General features: G+C 41.4%; 2 protein-coding genes across 4 annotated transcripts in view; one reads left to right on the top strand and one right to left on the bottom strand.

The window, feature by feature from the left end:
- Positions 1 to 2,896: 2,896 nt before the first annotated feature.
- Positions 2,897 to 5,791, top strand: LOC308584130 (prolyl-tRNA synthetase associated domain-containing protein 1-like). The gene is made up of 2 exons (XM_081188867.1): positions 2,897 to 3,387; positions 5,288 to 5,791. The coding sequence occupies exons 1-2, from the start codon at positions 3,289 to 3,291 to the stop codon at positions 5,723 to 5,725; spliced, it is 537 nt and encodes a 178-aa protein (XP_081044993.1). The 5' UTR covers positions 2,897 to 3,288; the 3' UTR covers positions 5,726 to 5,791.
- Positions 5,792 to 6,826: 1,035 nt separating this feature from the next.
- Positions 6,827 to 17,132, bottom strand: part of CCDC88A (coiled-coil domain containing 88A) — an 83,098-nt gene continuing 72,792 nt past the window's right edge. For 2 of the 3 annotated variants that reach the window (XM_081188328.1, XM_081188327.1), the window contains one exon: positions 15,766 to 17,065. In XM_081188328.1, the coding sequence (XP_081044454.1) occupies positions 16,043 to 17,065 (1,023 nt within the window). In that variant the 3' untranslated portion in view covers positions 15,766 to 16,042. Of the gene's footprint in view, positions 10,662 to 11,841; positions 11,944 to 15,765; positions 17,066 to 17,132 lie in introns of those variants that run through there. The other variant, XM_081188329.1, reaches the window with a different exon arrangement.

A 17,132-nucleotide genomic window follows, 5' to 3' on the forward strand; every position in this document is an offset into this window, starting at 1 on the left:
CATCAGCAGGGGTTTAGGCCAGATTACCACTGAGGTAGTTGATTAGACAAGTTCAAGGAAGTAAAGGCTACCATTGGCTACTAGCCATGAGGACTATGTTCTGCCTCCACAGTCAGAGGCTGTATGCTTCTGAATATCAGCTGCTGGAAACCACAGGAAAGGAGAGTGCTCTTCTCTTGAACTCGGGTCCTGCTTGCAGACTTACCATAAGCATTTGGTTCGCCACTGTGAGAACACGATGCTGGACAAGATAGGCCACTGGCCTGATCCAGCAGGACTCTTCTTATGTTCCAACTCTACAATTCTATCAGATGATACTACGCCTGTTCTGTAGACACTGCCCAACAGTTGGCCAGTGAAACCTAAAGTTGGCAACCCCTGGAATAAGTGGACCATCATGAAACTCAAACACTTTTATTTTAAAAATCATGACATGGCACAGAAGACTTTGATCTAATCAATATCAGAAGTTGTTTCTCAGCTTTAAAAAAATTACCTTGTGGGTCCCACCCCTTTCATATTTTGGTAACTAGGCAGAAGCATTTTAACAGGATTAATATTACATCTCGCTTCAGTTGCAAGCAAGATTGTTTAGATAATTGGTTTATTAAATAAAACACACCAAGAGCAGCTGTTTTCATTAAGCAGTTGAATTGCAATGCATTTCACACTCTGCAGTTCACCTATTGCCAAATACGTGTGAATGCACAATTAAAGCCATTCAATTTAATATCCATTTCCCCCAGAATTAATGCTAATTTATTCACTTTCCAGTTAATGTCTTGCATTAGAACAGATTGTTGTTCTTAACAGCTTAGCAAATCCCTCCTGGCATAGACTAGGAAAGGCTAGCTCACAGCATTCCAAGAGAATCTCAAAATGCTTAAGGCCCAATCCACTGGGTACTTCTCTCTCATTAAACTACATTGAATCAATAGCGCTAAACTACATATTAATTTAAGCAGGAATCTAATGAATATTAAGAGATGGAGCATGGCTCAGTGGCGGCACATTTTCTTTGCAAGCAGAAGGCCCCAGATACAATCCCTGGCTTCTACAGATGCAGCTGGCAGAGAAGCCTTCCTTGGAACCCTGGAGAGATGCTGCCGGTCAGTGTAGACAATACTAAGTTAGATGGACAAATGGTCTAACTTGGGAGAAGGCCACTTTCTATGGTTCCTATAGTTTTTGCATATGAAATTACTCCTAGATTGTGCTCTTGTTTTAGGCAGGGAAATCACTTCGTAAGCAAAGGAGCATGCATTGCACCAGTTTAGATCCAAATAGTTGTATTTTATTATTATTATTAAAGATTTTCTTGTTGTGTAATGTCTCTCGTATTTTTTCCATGTAACATTTTTACAAATCAGTTTCATTTGTTGAGACATGGGGGGGGGAAGGGGGTGGAGGGGGGAAGATGGGGGGGTCGGGTGGTGATGTTTCTATTTTGCTTAATGTATGTAGGGTTTGGTGTCAGCGTTGCTCGTGCTGTTCATTTGTGTTTCTTTGGTGGCGAGAGAGGTTGGGGTTGGCCTAGGGTGTGGCTGTTCATTTGTGGTTGGCTGTGGTGGTCTTTGTTTTCGTGTGTGAGTGGGGTGGGCGGGTGTTTTGGATCAGGTTAGCCATACTGATTTGTATGCTGTTGGTGGATTATTGTCATTGTCTTGTTGGGCTGTGCATGTGATAAAAGGGAGCCATACTGGGGTAAAGGCGTCTTCTTCTGTTTGTCCTCGTATCAGTTTCAGTTTATTGGTTAATTTTTCTAGTAGGGCTGTTTCCCATACTATTTGGTACCATTGGTCCATACTTACTCCTGACAGGTCTCTCCAGTGTCTGGTTATGGCGTTTCTGGCTGCTGAAAGTAGGTGGGTTATGAGTTCCCAAATAGTTGTAGTTGAGGAATTGTTGTTGTTTAGTCGTTTAGTCATGTCCGACTCTTCATGACCCCATGGACCCAGAGCACGCCAGGCACTTCTGTCTTCCACTGCCTCCCACAGTTTGGTCAAACGCATGCTGGTAGCTTTGAGAACACTGTCCAACCATCTCATCCTCTGTCGTCCCCTTCTCCTTGTGCCCTCCATCTTTCCCAGAATCAGGGTCTTTTCCAGGGAGTCTTCTCTTCTCATGAGGTGGCCAAAGTATTGGAGCCTCAGCTTCACGATCTGTCCTTCCAGTGAACACTCAGGGCTGATTTCCTTAAGAATGGATAGGTTTGATCTTCTTACAGTAGTTGAGGAATAGATCATGTTAATCATGAATTTTGTTGGCATCCATCTGTCTACAGAGACAATGGAATGTGCCTCTGGGAGTGAAGTCAAACTGCTGCCTCAGCAGCACTGAAATGACCTCCTGGGAGGACAAGCCTGAGCAGTGTCTGTGGAGGTCCAAGACACCCCTCTTGGCCTCGCTGATGTGGTCCAAAGAAAAGCAGAACAATCTGGTTGGCACCAGCTTGGCTGCAGGAGTTGCTGGAAGGAAGCGTACAAGGCACTGTCCAACCGTTTTACGGAATCCACTTGTGTGCAGTTTGCTCCTTAGCCTTTTCTTCTCCAGAATACAGTGGTACCTCGGGTTAAGTACTTAATTCATTCCGGAGGTCCGTTCTTAACCTGAAACTGTTCTTAACCTGAGGTACCACTTTAGCTAATGGGGCCTCCTGCTGCTGCTGCGCCGCCAGAGCACAATTTCTGTTCTCATCCTGAAGCAAAGTTCTTAACCCAAGGTACTATTTCTGGGTTAGCGGAGTCTGTAACCTGAAGCGTCTATAACCCGAAGCATCTGTAACCCGAGGTACCACTGTATATCCTGCAAGGCTGTCGAGGTTTAGGACCAGAGTTTTCCTTCTAGGTGGGCTACCTTCCTAGGCTGAGCAGCCTCATCTGCCCCACATACTATACATAAAGTAACTGCAATCCTATGCACGTTACTCAGAGGTCTCAATGAGGATTACTCTCTAGCAATCGGGCTTAAAAACCTGCAGCCAACGAGTTGCGGATTGCAATTCCACGCGCGTTTACCGGAGAGGAAGCGCCCCTGCAATCAGCGGGGATTCACTGCCGAGTAAACGCGAGTAGATTCGGAAATCGAACCCCGCACTTTCACCTGCAAAGCGGATGAAAGCGAGCAGCAGAAGTGAAAGCGATCCCTCCTTCCTTTCTGGCTGGCGGAAGACGTTCCCCTCTCCTTGGCCCAAGCGGAAAGGCGGCGCCTCCTCTCCCGCAGCGCGTCGCTCGATCAGCTGACGGCCCCCATCTCCAAAAGGCCCGAAGCGAGGGCGAAGGATCAGCCATGGCCGGGCAGCCGCAAGCCGAGGGGGCACTTCGGAAGGCGCTAGAGGATCACCTGCACAGCCTGGGCATCCAAGCACTGGCCGTGGAGCACCCCGAGGTGAGGGGAGTGCGCGGATCGCGGGCGCACGTGGAGGAGGAAGAGGCAGGGAAGAGCAGTTGCCACGTGGCTTGCTCAGATTAGCAGCCTCCTGGTGCTTATGCGCCCTGGCCAAAGCGGGTGTTTGGAGGAGAGGCGTGGAGAAAATCGGTATAATTTTTTTCTCCCTGTTTCATAGCGCTAGGACGTGTGGGCACCCAACGAAGCTGAACGTTGGACGATCCAGGGCAGATGAAAGAACAACTTAACGCAACGCATAGTTTTAACTATACAGAACTCACTCCCGCAGGGCCAGCAACCTGGATAGATTTAAGAAATCGGAGAAATCCAGGGAGGCGGCGGCTAACAATGGCTGCTGACCAGGATACCTATGCCCTGCTTCCAAGATCAGAGGCAGAAACCAAGGGCGGGGAGAGTGCTGTTGTTTCCCACATTTGGTTGGCCACTGAGAGCAGGATTCTGGACCAGGTGGGTCTTGGCCAGATCCAGTAGGTTATGACTACAGTCTGATGCGGATGTCCTGCTCCGAGCATTTTTCTTACAATACTCTCCAAGATCAAGTTTACAGCTCCAAAGCAATAAAACCATTGTAGACACATTAGGATAGCAACAGTCTTATAATGACAAACAACAAAAAAACCAGCTCTAAGTCGTCATGGCCTTGGGAAAGAAAATGGCACTCTGGACACGCTCAGAGGGGCTTAATTTCTAATGTGACAGCTGCTATTATTATTATTATTATTATTATTATTATTATTATTATTATTCCTTTAACAAGAACTAGCTAGGAATTCAGTAGGGTAAACGTGATTTTGTGTTTTGTTGGCAGGGGAGAAATAATGCAATTAATTATGTTATACTTACTGATGCAATCTTACACATGTTCTACCCCAAAGTAAACTGCACTGAGTTCAATAGGGTTTACTCCCAGCCAAGTGTTTAGTGTTTAATATTAGTTAAGATCGTAATAGCCTGCAGGATCAGGCCTATGGCCTATCTAACCTAGCAATCCTGTTCTCACAAGGACCAACCAGGTTGAAGACAGGAGTGTGATAGGAAGTATTTTACTTATGTGAAAACTGCATTATAACACCTTTGCCATCACATGAGAAAAAACCAAGCAACCCCATAGTCTGAGATAGAGAGTTAATAAAACAGGGCGATTTCTGTGCATTATCAAACATGGGTCCAAGAAACGAGGAATCCTACTAGCCACTTGAGAACATTGATCACACTGCAACTACAGCGTTAGTTAGAACTAGTTGCAGCTTCTAACATGAAACTGATATAAGGGGAAATTGGGTCGATTGCTCTGGAGCTCTTCACACACACCCTCCCCATCACTCTGATAAACCTGGGTGTGACTAGTTGCTGGACAGCGACCCACATGGAACGCATCCTGGTATAGTCCCTTTTCCTTGCTGAAAATGACCTCAAGCTCAGGCTCAGAAGGCATATTTCTGTATTTAAACTACAGTGGTACCTCAGGTTAAGAACTTAATTTGTTCTGGAGGTCCGTTCTTAACCTGAAACTGTTCTTAACCTGAGATACCACTTTAGCTAATGGGGCCTCCCACTGCCGCACGATTTCTATTCTCATCCTGAAGCAAAGTTCTTAACCCAAGGTACTATTTCTGGGTTAGCGGAGTCTGTAACCTAAAGCGTCTGTAACCAGAGGTGCCACTGTAGTCAGTCTTGTTCCTGTATAGGAAGCATGTGGAAACATTCCGCTTAGGAGTTCTCCTGTATGCACTATGTTGGAATGAGCAAGATTTTTGCAGTCATTGCATTGGGGTTTGCGCATGAGTCATTCTGTGAATTGTGGCTTGTGTGTAATTTGAAAAGCTCGGCCAATGGATTGTGCAAAAAATAGCCAAACTATTTCAATGATCTCTTTTAGGTGTTCACAGTTGAAGAAATGATGCCTTACGTCCAGCATCTGAAAGGAGCACACAGCAAAAACCTTTTCCTTAAAGATAAGAAGAAAAAAGGGTTCTGGCTGGTGACGGTCCTGCACGACAGGCAAATCAATTTAAATGACTTGGCAAAGAAACTAGGCGTCGGGAGCGGGAATCTTCGTTTTGCTGACGAAGCGGCCATGCTTGATAAGCTGAAAGTTGGCCAGGGGTGTGCAACGCCCCTAGCTCTTTTCTGTGACCAGGGAGATGTGAAGTTTGTGTTGGATTCTGGCTTTCTGGAAGGAGGCCACGACATGTTGTATTTTCACCCAATGACAAATGCAGCAACTATGGGACTACATCCAGATGACTTTCTAAGATTCCTGAAGTCCACAGGACATGAGCCTACAATTGTACATTTTGATGAAAGTGACAAGTAGCTTTACACCACCATTTTATATGTAAAATCATGTCATGAAAATTTAAAGATGCTAGCTATCTGTTAATTTTATTTGTATAGTTTTTTCAAAATTTTAGTAGTTTATCTTTAGTTGGGAAGTTACTACCGGTTTCATGATGTATTTGGTAATGATAATCCACACCACACTTTTAAAGCGCACTTATATAGTCATGGCTATCCCCCCCGCAAAGAATCTTGTGAACTGTAGTGTACCCCTCTCAAAGCTATAATTGTCAGCACCCTTTGTTGTTTAGTTGTTTAGTCGTGTCCGACTCTTCGTGACCCCATGGACCAGAGCACTCCAGGCACTCCTGTCTTCCACTGCCTCCCGCAGTTTGGTCAGACTCATGTTTGTAGCTTCGAGAACACTGTCCAACCATCTCATCCTCTGTCGTCCCCTTCTCCTTGTGCCCCCCATCTTTCCCAACATCGGGGTCTTTTCCAGGGAGTCTTCTCTTCTCATGAGGTGGCCAAAGTATTGGAGCCTCAGCTTCACGATCTGTCCTTCCAGTGAGCACTCAGGGCTGATTTCCTTAAGAATGGATAGGTTTGATCTTCTTGGAGTCCATGGGACTCTCAAGAGTTTCCTCCAGCACCATAATTCAAAAGCATCAATTCTTCAGCGACCAGCCTTCTTTATGGTCCAGCTCTCACTTCTAGCACCCTTAACAAGCCTTAAACACAGATCCCAGGATTCTTGGGAGGCAGAGTTTGGGCAGGTAAGCCATGGCTGTTAAAGTGGTAAAGGAGTGCTTCAAGTTTGTGGTGGGGATGTGACCATTGTTATTTCCAGCCACATCAGTCTATGTGAGTGGCTGTGATTCGGTGGTAAGACCACACGTTTGAAATATAGAATGTCTCTGATTCAGTAGCAACCAATACAATTTACGCAATTCCAAATACAACCACATTTACTTAATCGTTTTGCCGCTCAGGTACGATGGGTGGTGGCTATAAGCAACAAACATGATTTTATTACCATTTTCCAGATACAGAGTCCTTTAGTTCCAACTCTATGCTCAGGAAGGACCAAATAAAAGCATCTTTGAAAAAGGCAAATAAAGAGAGAGGGAAAGTTGAGTTATTTGGCTTGGAATTTTAATAACATAATTAAGTCGTGTACAATGGCAAACATTACAAAACTCCTTAATAGGTATAAGAAAGGAAAACTACAGCTTTAAATAACAGCTTCTGTAAAACAGTGTTTAAACAGTTTGTGTCGCACCCAGGTGCTCCCTCCTTTTAAGGCAGTTCCATTCTTAACAATGCTTGAGCTACACACACACACTCACACATACACACAACAGTTCACACTGGAGCTGCTCAGTCTCTCAGAACACAAAACATTTTAAGAAACAATGCATTCTGGAAAAGGCGATTGTAGCCTTGGCAACTGCAGCAGCAGAGCGGAAATTAAAACATTTCATTGTATTACAACACATTTCCAGCTTCCACTTTCCAGCTGCTGGATATCGATTTGTGCAGTGAAAAAGCCCTTGCATTTAGTTTTAAAGGTGCTGGGATTTAAACAGATGGCGAAGTGACACATTAATTTCTGACACTGTCACAGACTTTATAAAGTTTTTTAAAAAGTTAATTATTTTTAGAAACGGGGTAGACGGCAATGAAAATTGAGATTAAGTGGGAGGACCATTTCAGTTTTCTTTCCGATTCATAAGTGGTGGAATCTAGAGAGATCAGGGAGCCAGGTTATACTCCTCAATGTGCTCTGGGAAGGGAAGCTAAAAATATACAGGGCTTTGGTTCTGCATAAAATCCAGGCACTGTTTTCTGTTAAGCTGTTAGCAGAAAACCATCTGGCTTTATACAAAACAAATTACTAGGCTTGTTGAGAAAGAGCTAGAGAAGCAAAATGTTTGCAGCTTGTGAGCCTCTTCCTCTGCAAAATATCAATGAATTAAGTTTTGCTAAGGGAAGATTGTATTTCGGTCTTAAAACTTTGAATTATGCTATTAAAAACAAAAACAACCACCAACAAAACCTTACACATAGTGCTAACTCCAGCCTATTGCCAAAACAGGTAAATCATAAAAGGCATGATGTTGCGTTCACTTTGCCTGTGCAAGTGTTGTGAAAATAAAGCAACGCTCTTGCGCAACTCCCTTTGACTTCAAGGGAGGCCTGCATGCACAAGAGAAGTTCCAGGTAGATGAGAGTCAGTCTCTAGCTGATATAATTGCCTGTAGAAAGGTAGAGTGCATGTGAAACAAATCATTAAGCCAAAGCACACAGGAATATGAAACAAGTGCAAAGCTCAAAAAGGTGCAAATCTTAAGAAAATAGGTGTGGTCAATCAGCGGGTTGGTAAATGCATGAAAAACACACGATTGTTCCCGAAAGCTTGAGAGTCTAAACAAAGCAACAGAAGCTTAGGATCAGTTCATAAAAAAACAAGCTGATCTACAAAGCTAGCTAATCACCATCTCCATGTACACCCACATTTAGAAACATCAATGTTCCCAGATATTAAAATCATCCTTTTAAAAGATTCCGTATCTTCAGAGGGGAAGAGACTGGTGACACAAGACAGGGTGGCACAACCCGCTACTGAACAAAATTACTGATGTGTTTTATGTGATTTTCATATGCCTAATATCCATTCTCTTCTGTTTTCCTCTTCAAGGGGAGTTTACCGTTCACTCATTTTATTTTAATTTTATTCTGACAAAATCATAGTCAAGGATGCATGGTAATATCTGAAAGGCCATGGACTCAGAAATTACCAATTATGGCCACAATCCTACCATCCCATGCAGAGGGTAGGAAGTACATACAACTTTTAGGCTGAAGAGACTCTCCATACACACTAGCTGTATGCTGTCTGTTATCATTATTTATTACAAGTATTTATAATATGCATCCCCCTCCAGGGTTGAAAGATGCACAGCCTGAACCAAAATGAAACCGTAAGATTAAAACCGCACAGAACAAAATAAAAAGCCTGGACATTAGAAGCCCTGCTTGGTGTGTGTGTGTGTGTGTGTGTGTGCGCGCGCGCGCGCCTTCATCCAGTTACATGCTTGCTGTTCAGGAACACACCTGACACAGCCATGGGGGGAATTCTGAATGTTTGCTGCTCTCAGGGCAGGACTGGAATGATGAGCTGCTCTGCCTATCTGGCCCCTGCTGTGTTTCATTTGCACCTTGCTGTTTCAGTTGCCAGTGGGGGAGACAGAACCTATTCTTACATTACAAATAACATTAGTAATCATTTGCAAGAAGCCTGATGGCTGTAATAAACGTTTGCAAGGCTGTACAAAATGCTTTCTTTAAAAAAAAAATGTTTGATATTAACATAGGGAGCGCTGGTCCCAGCCCAACAGGAGTTTACTAGGTCGGTCTTCACAAACATAGCACCCTCCAGATGTTTTGGATTAAAACGCTCTATTGAATCACAGAATTGTAGAGCTGGAAGGGACCACTAGGGTCATCTAGTCCAACCCCCGCAAAGCAGGAAACTTTTGCCCAACATGGGGCTTGAACCCACAACCCTGAGATGAAGAAGACGCAGCCAGCAGCCATGTTGGCTGGGACTGATAGGAGTTGTAGACCAAAACATCTGGTGGGCCCCAGGTTAGCAAGGGATGGGCTTTTAGATATAGTACAACTCCTTGCAAATAGTTTGGCTGAGATGAAAATAAAGCGTGGTGAGGTTTAAGGATGCCCATGTGCATAAATATTAGCAAGGTTGAATGAACCCAATGAGGTTAAATGGTTAAAATGCGATATATTGTCATGGAAATATTAATACATTTAGTGACTCGTAAGAAAATAAACCTTTGAAATTTAATATAAACCAGGATAATTTCATGTACATTTCCCAGGATTAACCAAATCTATTTTCCTGTGCTCTTTGCAAGAGTTTTAAGACAAATGCATACAACAAATATTTTCAAAGTACCAACAGCATGAATAAATCTTAATTCATATACAATTATAAGGAACAAAAAGGTGGAAATATTAGTAAGAGCCTTAATAAAAGGAATGGCTTCAAAATGCTTATCAGAACCTTGTTTACCTTCGTCTTCCCCCATAAAGCTTCCTCCTAAACCATAATAGGCTAACAAAATCACAAATTAAAAAACACAACTAAAAATACAAAATATTTAACATAAAGACAGTTTTGTTCCAAAATTTGTATTTGTTGAAAACAGAGATTGTTTTATTGGACATAGAAAGTTCCAGGAATATTAATTCCATTGTTTCCCTGCCCCCACCCCACCCCAATTGTATTTTTTTTGCAAAATAACTTGTTGCCTTGAAAACTCATGGAACAAATAAAATCATGTTGAGTGTGGATTAAAGTGTTTAGCTAAGTTTTCAGGTACCTAAACAATTTTTTCTTGCTATTTGCACCAAAATAACCAGCAGTCTCATTTTACAAAGAGCAACATCATGCAAATTAAGCAAACCAATAAAATAAGCTTGAGGGGTTCATTTTTGTACCTGTATTTACAACAAATTCCACAATATACTACAGCCTTCTCCCCTTTCAGATTTACAGAACTAAATATTGCTAATTATTAGCAGAAGCAGTAAGCAGTTGATGACGGGTTCATAAAGGAATGAAGAAAAAAAAAGCAATTGAGTTCCTGGAGCGAATCTTGAGGCCATACAACCCTTGGTCGTTAGAGAGGTTAAAGCTGTCCTTTATTCAGTAGATCTTAACAGTGCAATGTGCAATAAATTCCTTCTTTAAAAAAATTCAGCAGGAGACACCAGCACAGCTCCTTGATTCAAGGAAAGAAGATGCATATTTCTTGATTGTTCTATTCATGTAGGCCTGTAAAAACCTCCAACTATTTTTAAAAACACAACATGATTCCTATAGCCGGATGCCTTGTTACTTCAGTAATAAAGGCTTCACACTGAGATACTGAAGGACACTTTTCTCTCTGTGTTCAAGTGAAAAGTAGAAAGAGAAGTAAACGTAAGAAAAGCTTAAAAAGATATAGAAGAGATATAAAAAAGTAAAGTGACTACAAGAACTAGGAGGACACAATAGAAATGGTTTAAGCAATGATAAAGAAGAAGGGAGACAGAATGCCAAGAGTAAAATATTATATAATGGCATCTGGGCACCACTGTTATAACTGCAAGCCTATGCATGATTACCCAGAAACAAGTCCCATTATTTTCAATAGGACTTACTCCCATGTAAATGTGTATAGGATTGCAGCCTTTCAATTCCTTTAGCTATGCTCTTACAGTACATGCATACTATACAGGGCTATGCATATGCTGGTAGTCTCCGTGATTGACAGAGAAGAAAGCACAAGTGGTGCTACTTGGGGTAGAACTCAAGTTTCATAAGAATTCATGGTTGTTTTTTAAAGATAGGGTTTCAAGTCCTTAGGACTGCAAATATATGCTTGAAAACAAGTTTTTCAGGAGCTGGAGCGGTGGGGGCTGAACCGCATTCCCAATGTACACAAAAGGCCAGGGATACTTCTGTGCCCTCAACATGACTGAAATAAATCATGCAAAATAGTAAAAATGACAGTTAAATAAAATCAGAAGCATTGCGCTTAATTTATTTAATTCACAAAATCCAGAACCACAAAACTTAAACTGTTTCTGGGTGTAATTTTTTAAAAAAATCTGTTTCTATAGCGTCTGCATGGCTCTGATCATTCTAAAATGGGTATTATTGTAGCCTCAAAATGGATATGCTTGAGAAAATGACCAGTATAAAAATGAGCAGTACAATACAGCTGGCTCTTCAGAGGAAGTTCACATAAAGGTTACACTGGCACAGGATTGGACAGGAGTCCCCAAATGAACAACGCAATGTCATTTTTTGGATAGTGATTTGCTATTATACACTGTGATTTATTATTGGAGACATATATGAGAAAAGCAAGGTGGATTTAGAAGACTGGACACTCCTTGCCTGGGTAGATAAGTAAGTGTCACATGCTGGCTTAGCTTGAATACAGTAAGCAAGAGCCATTTAATGCAAGCGGTACTGACAACTGTTAATGCAAATTGCACTTGTTTTCATTTATAAATGTTAGTTTTTTACTCCTCTGTAAATGAAAGCAATCTCATTTACATGTTGGGCAGAAAACTCACCACTTGGCCCACATCTCATGTAGTGGGGGTAATAGAATTAGGAGCTTTGTTGCTCCCTAGACCTGCTTTTTGAATTTCTGTTTTCTGGTTTAGCTTCCACATCTGCAGAAGAAAAGCATTTTGTGTTACTTGTTCAGCAGGAGAGGAAATCACCTGATGTTGCAACATATACTGTTAGGTACTACTGACCAAAAGTTCACAAAAATGGAGAGGAACAAAAAGGGAAGGTAGGAACACAACTGGAGGCTCTACAACTGTATTCTGTCTAATAGACTGCAATAACAAGAACATTTATGGAACTGTGCAGCAAAACATGTGCATTTGATTTATGCATCCTACCAATAAAGTCTGCAAAGCAGCAAATTATCCTTGCATGCAATAAAATGGAACATGCAAAATCAAATTATCTGAAATTAGCTATTTGCTTAGAAAAGTAAGTCTTCAAGCAAGCAAGCCTTTCCTTGCAAGCAAAACAACTGTCCCAATTCACAGAACAATTAATCAAGCGTCTCATGCTTCTCTTGGGATGCTGGACCTGTATTTAATTCTCTGACTTAGGGTCAATTCATGCAATTTTTTAAAAAAAGTGTACTGAAAGGCCCGTGTACAGAATCAACTATATAATTCCTTTGTCACTCATTCAATTCCAAACACACCTACTAGGAAGTAAGTCCCATCAAACAAAGTAGGTCCACTTATAAAAGGAGAATGATGTCACAGTTAAGTTAGGTGAGAAAGCACAATGCCAGTCTCTGCTTCCTGGCCTGCAAGATCAGACTTGACCATCAGTAACACTATGGACAGAACAGTGTCGTATTGTCTGTGTGGGTTTTGGGACTTAAGACATCAGGTTGTGTTGCCAAAATAGCCTGTCCTCACAATGTTACTCAGAGCTGGGACGAGTGATTTTGACACACCTGCCTGGTGGAGTACTACCAAGGGAACCTTGCCAAGGCAGAGGTTTTGCCCAACACTAAAGGGTTGGGGATGACCTACTGCTACCCCAAAAAATCAGAAAGTTGCCCTCTGCACTATAAGCATCTGCTTCGAAGCAGTGAAAGCACCCATAGAGGCATATCTGAAGGAGCGTCTCCACCCCCATCGTTCTACCCGGACACTGAGGTCCAGCACCGAGGGCCTTCTGGCGGTCCCCTCACTGCGAGAAGCCAAGTTACAGGGAACCAGGCAGAGGGCCTTCTCGGTAGTGGCGCCCGCCCTGTGGAACGCCCTCCCACCAGATGTCAAAGAGAACAACAACTACCAGGCTTTTAGAAGACATCTGAAGGCAGCCCTGTTTCGGGAAGCTTTTAATGTTTGATGTATTATAGTAATTTAATATTCTTTTGGAAGCCGCCCAGAGTGGCTGGGGAAGCCCAGCCAGATGGGCGGGGTATAAATAATAAATAATAATAATAATAATAATAATTATTATTATTATTATTATTATTATTATTATTATTATTATTATATAAACAAAACCACATCAAATGCAAAATTGAAGACAGAAAGAACAGCACTGAAGAAAAGAGCTGAATATAGAATTAAAGAAAAAACAGAAGGCAGCTTTAGTTCATACTTTCCTCAGGGGGGAAAAGCAAAACAAATTCTCATAAATACCAGCGCTGGAGCAGCCAGGAAGGTACTGAGCAGAGAGGGGCCAAGCCCCTTGAATTCTACACCGTCAGGGCAATGGGCTGGTTTCTGACCAAACCATTTATCGGCTAGCCCTAACTGGTAGTGAATTTGCACTTACTGGCACAGACCCTATATGTGGGACTGCACAGAGAGCACAAAAGAAGCAGCAAGAAGTTATCAGCCAGCATTTACAGGACATTTTGTCAGTTGCGACAAGATTTTTTAGAAAAGTTATATCTGTGAAGGACTTTTTTCCCTGACTCTTCCTCAAACATCACTGAATTCTTCATGTATCACAAATGTAAATAACTAAGACAAAATGGAATTAAAGCAGCTTGCATAAAATACAATACAGTTTAAAGGTGTAATTTAGTTATTCGCTCCTCTTGTCTTTTTAAGATGGGGACAAAAAAAGCGCAAGTCTTTTGGTCCCTGGGGGTGGCCAGATAGCTGAGAACTAAGTGAGTTCTTCCTGTAGCATTCTGATTTTGCTGCTCCTGGGAGTACAGTAGCAATCTTCAGTCTCTAAACAGGATGCCAATCAAAATTAGGAAAGGCATTTTTCATTTTCCCAGAAACTTATTTTTCCTAATGCAAGTTTTAAACACATCTCACTTATTATAATAACTTCTACTTTCCTAAAAACAAACAGATGGATATTGAAGCTCCAAAGAACCATAAAACTAAGTTTTTTGCGTGCAAAGGGGCTTCGTGCTTATTTTCATGAACAACGGTCCACCACACCACATGGCAAACCACTACTGAAGGTGAGGGAACTCTCAGAGATGGATTGTGTGATGTGGCATGGGGGGGGGGGGGTTCCTGCTGTTCAAAGAAGAAGAAATTCCAAATAGTTGTGCCCAAGCTTAAAGCATGCTGAAAGTAGCCTATGCTTTTACCTGAAGGACCTGTGGATTCTTATTCACTGAACGATTTTGGAATTTAACCCACAATAACTCTTGGCTTTCAAACAAGCTCATGTTCCATTAGGGTTTATTGCAACTATGAAAATTGGTTTAGATGCACCATTTTCTGGTCACAAGACTCTCAAGTAGTTCTGTAGTCCAAAATGTATTTAAGCTTGTATTTCTTGAATAGTTAATCAATATAGGAAGCTGTCTTGCACAAAGCAAGATCCATCTAGCTCATTGTTGCCTGTATTGATTAGCAGCAGCTCTCCAGGATTTCACATGGGAGTTGTTCCCCACCCTACTTGGAGAGCCCAGAAGCTCCCTCACCCACAGGCTGTATTGCTTACTATTTTAGAAAATGAAACATCTTGGGGAAGGGCAAAAAAGAAGGAAAAATAAAATAAAATCAGGGTTCTTTAAATCCAACTTTTTCTATGGCATGGAATTCTACTTTCTCAAAGAAAGTTGGCAACCCAAGACCTTGGACATGTCTAAAGCAGCATTTTGGACCATCAAGCCAATTAAAAAAAACATTTTGTGCATCATTTTCTAATTAACTATCACATCCCTGAACGAAAATAAGAATACCGTAATACCAGTTTATTTTTTATTTTAATACACTGTAAAAATCCATTAAAAGCTATATAATAAAGATTCAGATAAAGCTCTATCGACGAGACAACACCATGACCATGTAAATACATCAAGCATGGGACGGGAAAAGCACATAAAAGGGAAAGATGAAGAGGATCAACTTTTCCAACGAAACTACATTTAGTTATGTCTCATTAAACAGAAAATGCCCACTGTTTAGGCTTCCAAACCTTGATGTTTTATCAGCATGAACGGTACACATTCAGTGTGCAAACTATAGTCACTATTTCGAGAATGGCTCATTTATTAAGTAGAATTTGTATACGTCCAAAGTAAAAAGCTAGAGGTCAGAGGGGCCTCCTGCATTTTTTCACCAGCAAAACAGGAAAAGGACACTGATACAAAAAGGCCCCAATCCAGCTAAAGCTTGTCAAAGCTAAGATGTAATTCCAAACACACCTACTAGGAAGTAAGTCAAAAGTGGGGCTTACTTCCAAGTAAACATGAATATAACTGATCTGTAAGCCACTAGGCAATGAGACTTGAGTCAGTTACAACCGAGTTGGTTCCATTAATTTTACATCAGTCACAACCAGCTTTAGTTGAATTGAGTCCAAAATATATAATCTACATGATAATGTGGACTCTGAAAGGAAGAAAAACTGAATGTACTGTTGCTGAAAGTTACCTGTTTTTTTGTGCTGTTCCTGGCACAGCACCATGCAACTGGTTAGCATGCATCCAGTAATGTATAGAAAATAAAATATTTATAACAAATAGAAAATAAAATACAGTTAGCTTTTATTATTAAGGCTTTTAAAAGGCATGCAGAAATTATACAGTGCAGTTAATGTTTCATGCAAGCTTTGGCATGGTTACAATTGTACATTCATTCACATGCTAAGGGGGGTAAGGTGAATTCTCCATCTCCATTTCGAGAAAAACTATGTACACCTAGTTACTATCATGGCTAGTAAATTTAAATATAGTCTAAATCTATTAACATTAACAAGAACATCCACAATGTGTAGCAGAGATTTACTTAATATTATATATGTTTATCATACACAACCATATTCATACCAAACAGTCTGAGTATCTTCAGAAACGGGTGATGGTATTTTACTATCACTAGCATTTGAATGGGTAAGTGGTGTAGATTCACCACTATTCTGATTCATCTCTACATTTCTGCCATCAGATGATTTCTGATTCTCAGAAGGTATTTTGTGATCATTCTGTGGAGATTTCACAGATGAATCAAATGTCTTATCAGTTGTCTTTGATACAGGCATTTGGGGCAGTCCACTAACATTGCTGACTAATTCGGTGTTGAGTGCCAAAAATGGCCTGGACAAACGGACTGCAGACAACTTACCTATAATGCTTGTTGATGTGCCCATTTTCTCATTGTACACATTACTACAAGAAAATGTTTTAGTAATAAAATTTGTCTTGCCTGTTCTTGAACTCCTAGGCATTTCTGATTTACATGTAGAATTATCTAGCGTGGCTATCCTACCCAAGTCATTTTCTGACGAGGTAACTGAAGGAAAAGGGGGATAATGAAAAACAGAGGAGTGTTGTTGGGGATTGTACTCACTAGAAGCTGATGGGACGCTTCTGTCACCTGTAGGTGGAGTTGGATCAATTGATACTGGCTGCCTAGTGTCCTTAGACAAAAAATCATGGATGCTTGTCCTCCGAGTAGTTCCTTCTGCAGTCGAAATCACACTGCTTGCACGAGGTAAAGTCGCATAAGGATTACAATCTTTTGATTGTCGTTGTGATTGTACACTTTCTTTAACAGACCTGGCCCTTCCTTTAGTGCCTGCTGTAAGTGTTTTTGAAGAGTTTGCAAAGTTGGCATCTTCCATTCTACGTGAGCTGGGCCTTGTAAGGTGTCCTTGTTTAGCTGACTTTCCATCAGAGAACTCCATTGTGTTTTTCACACTCTGTGATCTGGCAATACCACCGCTGCCTGATGACTGTTTTCTTAATTTATCTCTTCCGACTAATTCAGCATTTTCAGAAAAAAATTTCATCACTTCATCCAAAAGATTATCTTGGCTTGAGGACTTGAGCTGCAAAAGGTAGATATCCAAATAAGTTAATTCGTTATCTGCTGCTTTGTTTCTTAATGTTTCTGCA

This window comes from Podarcis bocagei (assembly GCF_964188305.1).
Source record: "Podarcis bocagei genome assembly, chromosome: 3".
NCBI lineage: Eukaryota > Metazoa > Chordata > Lepidosauria > Squamata > Lacertidae > Podarcis > Podarcis bocagei.